Raw genomic sequence first — 10,874 nt, forward strand, 5'->3', positions numbered from 1 at the left:
ATTTTCGCCTTAACTCTAACCAATCGCACTCATCGTGCCTAAACCTAACCAATCCTACCAACGCAGGCAACAAGCACTTAGCCAATCAGAGGCAGAGTAAGGTGGGTCATGCCGTCGCCATCCTTGGAAAACCCAAATTTGCGGCACATTCGTGTTGTTTACTGGGCTAGTGACACCAAGGCAATGCTCCAAGGAGGTTTACGATTCTGAGCGCCTGCTGACAGCCTTGACAGAGATACTGTAAGCTTAACCTCATAGTTTGTATGGCAGTGATAATGTAGCCACTGTGTTATGGAACCTACAGCTTTCTGTCAACTAACTTAGCTAGCTAATTTAGCTTTATTTCTACGCAATGTTAAACATTGCTTTCTTTGACTAGGCTAGCTAGTCAAAGAAAGCATTACATGTACCTAGCTAGCTAACAGCTTATTGGTCACCTAAGGATAATGAAAGAAATCGTCACAGCGTATAACTTTAAAGCATATTAAGATTTAAAACACTTGGAAATTAAATGATGAAATGAAACATCATCATCAAATTGGATTAGCTAGCTAATGTCTCAGTGTGCCTGACAAATGACTTTGTCTGTCAAGTTGTCCATATAAATGCTGTCATGACGAACAAACATATGCCACTCAAACAAACCTTTCAAAAAGAGCTTAGGACAGCAGTTCCTACTAAAATATGTTCAGTGGCCTAAACGGCTGGCAGCAGTTCCTAATGGGCTTAATCCTGAATGGCCTAAACAGCTGAGGACTTCTAAATCCAGTGTTGGACTGATGGAATAATAATTTAGTAGTTAATGGTAGTTAGCTCTTAGGTTTTTCTACAGGTTGAAACATTTTACTGTTGAAGGCATGCACTTTATTTTTGTTTTGTTTTATTCTAGATAACGTGTGTGTATTTATAATATAGCTCTAAAATCTGCTTAGTGTCTGGGCCCCAATACAAACGCTTCAGATTGCTTACCAGGGTGTCCCATTTTATATATCTTCATTATTTCTTATGATTGTCCTTGACTTTAACTGTTTTGCCCCCAAAAAGAAGTGTAAAGCTGAATCGAGCACTGTGAGTAATAGCCTATATGTAACACACTAAAAAAGGATCTCTTCAGTGATTCATATGCTTTGGATGGGAGTGGAAACCACTACTTATTTTTCTATGGTTACTAAATAAATATTGTCACTAACCCAAATAACTAAATTGTATTTTTATTTAACAGCAGTTTAACTGAAGGAGGAAGGCATGCTGCCTTTAGTTGGAGCTGAGTTGACACCAGTGCAGCTCTATAGACATCTCCTCCGATGTTGCAGGCAGTTACCTACCCCAGCAATGCAGCAGCATTATCGACATGCCATAAGACAGGTGAGGTCAACGTGTGCACTGACTATTGACAAGCAACATTTTTTTTCAAATTATCTTGGACATTGTATTTATATAGATTTTTACTGACAAACAACTGTATTTTGAAGTGACAGAGCTGCCCATTAGCTAGGACGATTTGTGTAAGATTAGAAATAGTTTAAAAAAATATAAATAGTTTTAACAGTCCGATATATTTTAAGGCAGTCCTACAGTCTGTCACAGATCCAGAGTTGTGGCTGCTGTCGACGGCTCTCTCAGCCGCAACAAAGTCAGTGTTTGTAAAATGATCAACAGATCCTTTTCAGGTAAACAGAAGGTAGCTACCTTCTGTTTAGTCTTGCTTTGCCAGACCTTCCTCCACAGTGTTGCGGAGTTGTGCAGTGCTGGGCGCCGGACAGAGCAACGGTGCCTCTGCGCTATAGCCTCGGGAAGGAACTTGTTTTGGTGGAACATGTGCACGTTCAAAGGTTGTTTCAGTCGTGTAACAGAAAACTCTGATTGGACAGATAGTCTAGCTAGCTGTCTGGATTTACCTTGCAGATATCTGAGGAGCAGTTAACCATAGTCCTCAGAAATCCACCCGAGTTTAAAATTCCAACCCAAAGAAAGTGTTAGGTAATGGACATCCGGCCCGAAAAGAAGGACATACGATGGAATTTCCAGCGACAACGGAGCAATCCCGGAAGTGGTAGGTCGTGGATATATAGACTATCTTCTGTTTAAACGAAAGTAGTTGATTAATTTTGAATGCCCTGCTAATCGGCTAATTTCAGATCTACTCAGGATTGTCCTCTGAGCCTCACTGTGATCACCAGATGAAAAAACTGAAAGGTTCCCTGTGGAGTTTCAGACCTCTAGTATGGCTGTGGAGCAGGGTTTTTATGTGTGGGTCCCTGTTTTGTTTGTCTGATGCATGAGGATAAGAATGCACATGCACGGGATGCGATCCACTCTCATGCAGATGGTTTCACACTATTCCACTTTAGCCTTTCCTCCGTACTCTATCCAAACTATCATTGTATTTTTTTTCGAGATATTGTTGATATATTTATGATCTACAATAAATCATACAGCATTTATGTGTCATCGTTAAAACTAAGTGTGGTTTTAGCCTAAAGATTAAGCACTTTCTACCAAATGATTCCCCATTGTGATTCAATTCATTATCCTGATCCTTTTGGTTTCCAGGGTTACATCAGTCATTCCGATGAAGACGACCAAGAGAGGATACAAATGATAATCCAAAGAGCTATTGCAGATGCAGACTGGATTCTTGATAAAGTAAGAATGAAGGCCTTTTTTAAAGGTACACTGTGTAGGAATTTCTCCCATCTAGCGGTGAAATTGTATTTTGCATTCAAACGAACAGTGCTCTCTAGCGCCTCGCTTTTTCAAATGCGTGTTGAAACGACGGTAGCCGCTATGGACCAAGAAGCTATGACAACATGTCTTCCAGTTTTTGCTTTTTTGGTGACGGGGATTCCTTCTCCTGTGGCTCGGCATTAAGTATGATCCTCCATTATGAACTAAAGTGCGGGGCAGGCTTTCAAATTTGCCGGGGCGGTGACAAGCGCCTCTCGCTGATCTCCTTCTCCGTTTCAGCTGGTTTCAGTCACATGACACCGGCTCTGAACAAAAACACGTTGTGGATTAGCTAGACAAGTAGGCTAGTGCTTTATGTCCCTCTCAGCCATTATAGTTTTTCAAAATGGCGGAACGACATGGAAGCCTCCTTGAACTTGCCCGTCCAATGTAAATACAGATAAGAAATTCTTCGCTTACGAGGATAAGTCCGAACATTGTCAGAGGTCATTTTACACTAATGAGGACATATTTATGAATGAAGACATTGATTATAGCTAATAAAATACTTAAAACACTACACAGTGTACCTTTTAATTCCAAGTTGATGTGCAAATACATTCATACTGGAATTCTTAATTCTCTTTTTGATTTACAGTATACCAAGAAGAAGTGAAGTTCATAACCCATGAATACGTCCTCGGGTGTAGCATTTTGCAGAGCTGCACCTGACATGAATCGTAGTGGTGGATGCACCGTTTCTATGTCTGACTTTTGAGTGCTCATTGTGTTATTTGTCCTCATCATTGTGGGGATGTGAACAGCCATGGTCAAGTCAAGTCAGCTTTATTGTCATATGTGCTATACGTGCATGACATACGGCACAAATGAAATTTCAGTCCTTTCGGACCCCCGGTGCAAAGCTACATGTGATGAGAGGAAGACCTCACGAGTCATTGATGATATACTATACTGAATGATATGACTGCTCAATTGAATATAATATTCACTATCACTAAAAGTGTAAATACTGTTCTTAGATTGAAATGAGTTGACTATATACTGAATTCAATAAATTATTGTCAATATTTATAGTTTTGTTGTCTTAACAGTGTATATATACTTAACTCACAATAAAAGTGGAATTTTAGACATGAACCGGTAGTCCTGTTCAAAGTGACTTAAAGAGGCTAGCCTTTGTGGCCGGGTCGGCTCAGTGGGTAGAGCAGGCGCACATGTACTGAGAGGTTATTATGCCTCGATGCAGAGGTCAAGGGTTTGAATCCAACCTGTGAGGATTTCCTGCATGTCTTCCCCCCTTTCTCACCAAGCTGTCCTATCGAATAAAGGTGGAAAAGCCCAAAAAATTATCTTTAAAAGAAGAGAAAAAAAGGCTAGCCTTCTCTTTTTGAGATCACAACACTTAAAAGCAACACGATGATCTATAGAGGGCAAAGTGAAGTGATGTTTTCCCCATTTGTAGTCTTTTTTTATGCTAACGGCACCGGCATTACTCTTTTAAAACTGGTTTTTAGAGAGGGTAAAGTTTCCAAATATTATAATAATAATAATACCCCCAGCCCTCCCCAAACAACACAGTAGTCTTTACATGACAGCAGCAATATACTGTATTGTGCAGTTGCCCTTTCCTCGCTCCTCTCCCTCTTGGCCAGGAAATGAAGGTGAGCTGGGGAGTCAGGCACCTCTTACCCTCTGTAACCTCAGAATAGATCCGTGTGTGTGTGTACCTCTGAAGTAGAGAGGAGTGGTATTTCATTGGCTGGACTCCTTCATATAACAGAATGTTATATTCTTTACTTTGCCAAACTATTTTCTTTTTTTTTTTTTTTTTTTTTTTAAGCAAAGTATCGGTAACAACCAAGGCTATGATGTTCTGTTTAAATTACAGAAGGTAAAATATCAGTAGCCTACATCACTTATAGGAGCTAGCAGGGAGAGGAGTAAAACCCCGGCTGTAGTCCATCACAGAAGGGTTAGGCATGTATCCTATCATAATGTATTTGTCACGTGAAATCATAAAAATACAACTCCAGTTACATGCCAGAGGTGCCATTTCAGCTCAGGAAACTCCATAATACACCGATATCCAATTGGGTTAATTTTAGGATTTGATGAAACAATCCCTGCCCCATCACATCCAGTATATTCACATTGGAATGCTTTATGTGGCTCGTGTGCTCGAGATAATTGCAGCCAATGAGTTAAGTGCAGATATAATTTTAAAGTGGTAGAATGTTGAGATTGAAAGGGGAAAGTAACTGATTCCGCAGGTATCCTTGTCAAAACCGAATGATTCAACACAGTACATGAAGAAAGAAACTCCATCTGCTAAAGAAGTTAATGTGATACGATTGAAAGTTTGAAAAATAAATGGTACTGAAACACAAGTTTGTAAACTGTGGACCAAAATTGTGTAATAAGGCTTGTTTAGCTATTCTCAACTCTGCAAACCCTTTACCTATGTGTGCACGAGGACTAGGGTTGCAAAGGGGAGGACATTTTCCCGTAAATTTCCAGAAACTTTCCATGGGAAGTTAAGCTGGGGATTTTTGATTTCCAATTTGGAAACTTTCATGGGAATTTACAAGAATTAACTGGAAATGTTGGGTAATTCATACAAACTCCATACTCCATACAATTAACGCACATAGGTTAATAGCAATGGGTTATGTATTACCCCCCCCCTCCCCAAAAAAAAGAAAAAAAACTCCCGTATTTATGCTGATTACTGCATGCGTGTCATTGACGAATATAGGGAGGACATTCAACTGAAGTTGCATTAAATCAGGTTGTTTTAACCAAGATTACGCTGTGAGATGGGGTTTTTCAACTACATTTAAGTTCCCTGTTATAGACTTACTGTATTATAAGTAAGTAATATAAATTAGTTTATTCCCATTAATTCCAGTTTATTCCTGTTAATTCCCATGGAAAGTTTCCAACTTTGAAAATTCCCAGTTTTGCAACCCTAACGAGGACCACCCAACGGTGTCAAAATATATGAATATCAAATAATTTTACTGAAACAGAACATAATCGCACAATGTTAAACATCTCATCCACCTCTCTAACATCTTGACGGCAAAAAATGATGACCCATTTTATTGTGCAATACAATACAGGATTTATTCAAGTATAACCATTTGTCATCTTAATTAATACATTAAAGAAAATGACACATAAGACATAACGGACACAACATACAGAAAGAAGAAAAAGAGGACTTTGTATTCCTCATGTGCTGTGCCCACTGACTGGTTGTACCAGAAGAATGAAATATAAGCAAACATACCAACACAGATGATCAAATCAGGATCAACTTCTATCTTATAAATGTATATACAGATGCATGCACATGCAGTATTTAAATTGATACAAAACGTAATAAAACTAGATATACAGAGTCATTTCTTTCCAGTATAAATAGTATAAATAATATTTACTTGTATAAATAGCGCCATCTGCTTTGAGGTTGGTCTGAGATATTGAGACATTTGGTGTGAAAAGGACTTAACGTTCCAAATATATTCCCGCGTCCAGCACTCTTCAATCCTCCCACCTGCTGACCAGGGTGGAAAACAACCACAGTAGACAGCTGGCGGTTGCCACACACACACACACACACACAATAAGATGGAGAAAGGAGGTGGATATTTTTAAGAATGATGTTGGAGCTTCGGGATTGCTTCGGGGAAAACGGTTGCAGCAAAGTATTTCTCTGAAGTGGGCCTCGCTCAGAGAAAACAGGACAGGCACTCTGGAAATGGTCGTACAGATGTCGTACTTATTTATTATTTTTTTGCTGTCTCAGTCACATCCTCACTTCTGCAGAATAAACTGGTCGATAAACTCGTTCTGCTCTGACTCCACCTTGGACAAGGCTTCATACTCAATACGATATCTGAAAGAAGGAAACAGAACAGAAACCTAAATGTACACCAATAAATGCAATAAGGCAAAAATTGGAAATATCGCCGGGATGGAAAAAAACGCTCTGGTTTATTGGCATTTCCTTTAACCAATCACAATGGACCTTTTTCACAGCAGACATTTTGACTTGTCATAGTAGGAAAAGTACAGCTGAAACTGATAACCTTAACGACGGCTCAGTTCCATCAAGTGTCCCAGTAAGTTATTTCAGTGATGAACAATACCAGGGCCTCTCCTAAGGGGAATGCAGCCATCATTAATGGTTTTGAATACACTTGTGCTTTTCCTACTATGACATGTCAACATGTCTGCCGTGAAAAAGTTCTATTGTCTTGGCCGGCGCTAAGCGCTGGACTCAATGACGGTGCATCTGCAAAATAGCCTCGGGAAGGAACTTGTTTTGGTGGAACGTGTACATTCAAAGGTTGTTTCGGTCGTGCAACAGAAAACTCAGATTGGACAGATAGTCTAGCTAGCTGTCTGGATTTACCCTGCAGAGATCTGAGGAGCAGTTAACCATAGTCCTCAGAAATCTACCAGAGTTTAGAATGCCAACACAAAGAAAGCTGAAGGTGACTTTCTGGCAGCACCTGAACAATCCAGCACATAAAATGTGTAGGAAACCATGACCTATCCCACACAAACCAGCACTGTGTTTAGGTTATGGCGTCCACCCACGCACTGGTTACCTCTCAAGTTGCATCTTCTTCTCGGCTATGAGAGCCTGAAGCTGCTGCTGTTGAGCCTCTCTTTGCTTTGCCACGGACTTCAGCAGGTTTCTGGCTCCAATTGCCTCAAGGAGAAGAACACAGTATTATTAATAATATGGCGTTGCTTTCACGATCAATCAAAAGTTCATACTTTGGCAAAGCTTTTGCATATGAGGACTACAACATCTTCTGCAGTAGCAGCTTTAAATGCTAAGCTTACCTTCATCTTTTCTGTCTCCGCTTCTTTTGCCAATTCATCCACCAGCTCAATTAGACCTCCCACTATCTTCTGGAACTGGCCAATTTCTGCAAAGGACAACACATTTGTACATCCTGTAGGATCTGTTGATGTTGGTGGGGGATACGCAGGCTCAGCTTAATGAACTTGACAAAATGTTCAGTGCTTACTGTCCACAAATTCTTTACACTCTTCCTTGAGCTCTGAGGTTTTCTGGCTGACATCGGGCTCCAGTACCCGTAGCTTGTTGAGTTCATCAAAATAAAAGCCTGCCTCGGCTAACGGGTCTTTAGCCATGGCCACAGGGCCTGCCCCAAAGGAGACATAAAGAATGAGGGATGGAGAACAGGACAACAGAGAAAGCAAACACAATTGAACTATAGGCTATCCAGGGAGAAGCCCTCTTTAACAAGAAACATTGCCGTACAAAAGGTTGGTGTTTTTCTTCTTTCCTTAAATAATAAGCTATTTTCTTTTCAGCCTCTTTTTGACAGGACAGCTGAAGACATGAAAGGGGAGAGAGAAGGGGACTAAGATGCAGCACAGGGCCGCAGGTCGGAGTCGAACCTGGGCTGAGCTATCCGGGGCGCCCAATAATAGCTATTTTAACACGCATAAATCTGTATAATTCAGACATCAAATGTTTTATATACATTTGAAATAGTTTTGACCCCAAAAAGAAGAATTAAATGACTAAAATTCAGTCGATGTACCCGCAGTGTTGTATAACGGGAGAATACTGTTGGAACAATTTTTTCCCCCAAATACCCTTCAATTTTGTTTTCCAGTCCAGAAAAGCGCAAGATCATTCATTAGTGAACCACAATGGTGCAAATGGGCTCTGAATATTTGGGAAGCGGTTTTTCTTTGGGCTCTCTGCAGACTACTCCGTGGTTAGCTTGAATAGGTTTAAACTGTGATTCGTCAGTCTATAGTATGTTCAGCTGATATTCCCTGATCCAGTTCCAATAGTGCTAAGCCTAGACTAATCTTGAGATTTATATTGGGAAGTCTGAAGAAGAGCTTTGCTAAAGTAACACACCTGTTAGTTCCAGCTTGTTATAGGCTGCATTCTTGTGCACCTGACACTGAAACCAGAACATGTTTCTATTTAAATGTGCACAGATTGTAATGCTAAGCTTCCAGTTTCTTCTACCAATGTTATTTATTCTATTCTTACTAGAGCTGCACAATATACTTTATTTTTTTTATCGTCATAGTGATATCAACTGGCGCAATATACACATTGCTAAAGGCTGCAACGTATCGCGAAAGACACTTCAGAGATTTTTTTTGTGTTAGTTGGAAGAAAATATCAGCAGAAAACCACTTTAAAATGTCACTTTTTTTTAGTGGTGCCTTTTATATCCAATTCACTGTTCAATTTGTTCAATAAAGAATGTTGGGAATGAGTTTCTTTCATTTGTTTTGAATACAACAAGCAATTTGCTGTATGTTTGCAGAATACTGGAAGCAGTAGAAATGCAGAATAACGGAGTACACTTTTTTTATCGCAATTAATCTCGTTGTGGCGATATTAAACAACGTTATCGCATATTTTCCTTCATATCGTGCAGCCCTAATTCTTACTTAACTGTTGCTCAGAGGTATCTTCGTCTCTTCTAGCCTCTCAATTGTCGGTCTGGTTTAACCATTGTACGGTGAATCGTTCTCCATGTACAAACCATTACTTAAAAAAATTAAATAAACGTTTATACAATTTTTTTTGTAAAGATGTATTTCTACAACCTAAAAGCATGAAAGACTATTCAAAAAGATAGAGTTGTAGTCTCAGTCAGCTGATTGTAGCTTCTGTGGCAGGTGATTCCAAACTTTTGAACTGCAGTGTATATTTACACTGAAGTCAACAGGCTTTATATCTTGATAACATAATGCTGACAAGTGGCTTGCTTTCCGACTATCGCACAGTGATAATATCTTGCTGACGGGCTCTGGATCTTCTTGTTGATGCAAAACAAACATTTGGTTGAACTATGACCCCTCAATGAAAGATCACCATATGGCAGGACGAGACGGCGCTTTTTTTTGCATGCATGCATTATGTAAAAATATTAAATGAGTTTACTCTCTTTCAAAATGTGGAAATAGCTATAACGGTTTCCCCTGTGGAAATGTCTAACCTAAAATGAAGTTACATTGGCTAACTTAACTCAGCTAGCTAGCTACTTAACGTTAGCTAACGTTAAGCCTGCTCACAAAAGCTAATTGGACTAACACACACATATACCCTATCCTCGTTCTAAGTTCCTTAGATAACGTTGTATTAAACCGCATCATACGATGTTTGGGACAGAAAACAATAAAGTGTACCTGTTTAAACCGCTATCACCGTTCACACAGACGGCTCTGTGTTGTGCGATGTGGCACAGCAAGCAAACAAACCCAAGGCAGCGAGCTCCTCCTCCCGCTGCCAAGGAAACCAAATCTTCTTCTTCGTGTGTTTTACGGCGGTTGGCCATCCAGCTCAGTGGTGCATTACCGCCACCTTCTAGTAGTACAATCTAATTTTCTTTAGAATAAATAAATAAACATATTTCAAACAAATAAATACCCTATTACCCCCCCCACACACACACACACACACACACACACACACACACACACCCTAACCTGCCGTAGGCCTGTATATCCTCCATGCTTTATGACCTAATACAGGGGTCTTCAACGTTTTTTAAGCCAAGGACCCCTTAACTGAAAGAGAGACGGATCAGGGACCCCCTACTACATATATTGTATAAAATGAAGTTGCATATTAATCTACAATAACTTTTAGGGCAGCCTAAAGCATTTATAGATACCTTTATTTGCATAAAATACTAAGCTATTCAAATGTTGGCATGATTTTATAAATCATGTTTTAATGTTAACCCTTAAATGTGAAACAAATGTGAAACAGTCAATCCTTTGGGATGAACTGTATCTGTGGATATTTACTAATAATATGTTGGAATCATGTTAAGACTTTAATTTTTGAAAAAACTTTCAAAAATTAATTAATAATTAATAATTTGGAGGCCCCCCTGGAGTGACTGTGAGGACCCCCTAGGGGTCCCGGACCCCCTGTTGAAGATCCCTGACCTAATATAATGTCTCACACCCTCTCTACAACACACTGGCCCAGCAGAGGAGCACCTTCAGCAGAAGACTCCTCTTACCCAGATGCACCACAGAGCGCCACAAGAAATGGTTGACCACTGCCTGTGGTCATTAAACTTTACAACGCAATAATATATGTTGTTTGTATATCTGGAGTTTGTAAGAATAATAACTTCCCCCTGGAATTATTA

General features: G+C 39.8%; 2 protein-coding genes across 3 annotated transcripts; one reads left to right on the plus strand and one right to left on the minus strand.

Moving 5' to 3' along the window:
• The first annotated feature begins 111 nt into the window (after positions 1–111).
• Positions 112–3,761, plus strand: lyrm9 (LYR motif containing 9). 2 transcript variants are annotated; one of them, XM_028573669.1, is made up of 4 exons: positions 112–240; positions 1,226–1,365; positions 2,554–2,646; positions 3,326–3,761. In XM_028573669.1, exons 2-4 carry the CDS (start codon positions 1,246–1,248, stop codon positions 3,341–3,343), a joined length of 231 nt encoding a protein of 76 aa, XP_028429470.1. In that variant the 5' UTR covers positions 112–240; positions 1,226–1,245; the 3' UTR covers positions 3,344–3,761. The 2 variants fall into 2 exon arrangements, with proteins under 2 accessions (XP_028429470.1, XP_028429469.1); XM_028573668.1 differs by having other exon boundaries at positions 118–240; positions 1,223–1,365.
• A 2,691-nt stretch (positions 3,762–6,452) lies between these two features.
• On the minus strand, positions 6,453–10,018 carry ift20 (intraflagellar transport 20 homolog (Chlamydomonas)). The gene is made up of 5 exons (XM_028573557.1): positions 9,898–10,018; positions 7,737–7,874; positions 7,549–7,634; positions 7,308–7,411; positions 6,453–6,589 (listed from the first exon to the last, which is right to left on the minus strand). Exons 2-5 carry the CDS (start codon positions 7,861–7,863, stop codon positions 6,508–6,510), a joined length of 399 nt encoding a protein of 132 aa, XP_028429358.1. The 5' UTR covers positions 7,864–7,874; positions 9,898–10,018; the 3' UTR covers positions 6,453–6,507.
• Positions 10,019–10,874: the final 856 nt, after the last annotated feature.

This window comes from Perca flavescens, chromosome 3 (assembly GCF_004354835.1).
Source record: "Perca flavescens isolate YP-PL-M2 chromosome 3, PFLA_1.0, whole genome shotgun sequence".
NCBI lineage: Eukaryota > Metazoa > Chordata > Actinopteri > Perciformes > Percidae > Perca > Perca flavescens.

Coding starts and splice junctions, on each gene's coding strand:
- ift20 (XM_028573557.1), bottom strand. CDS start 7,863: ATGGCTAAAGACCCGTTAGCCGAGGCAGGCTTTTATTTTGATGAACTC. Junction 7,412..7,548: donor CGGAGACAGAAAAGATGAAG/GTAAGCTTAGCA, acceptor CTTCTCCTTGAG/GCAATTGGAGCCAGAAACCT. Junction 6,590..7,307: donor AAGAAGATGCAACTTGAGAG/GTAACCAGTGCG, acceptor TCCTTCTTTCAG/ATATCGTATTGAGTATGAAG.
- lyrm9 (XM_028573669.1), top strand. CDS start 1,246: ATGCTGCCTTTAGTTGGAGCTGAGTTGACACCAGTGCAGCTCTATAGA. Junction 1,366..2,553: donor ATCGACATGCCATAAGACAG/GTGAGGTCAACG, acceptor TTTGGTTTCCAG/GGTTACATCAGTCATTCCGA.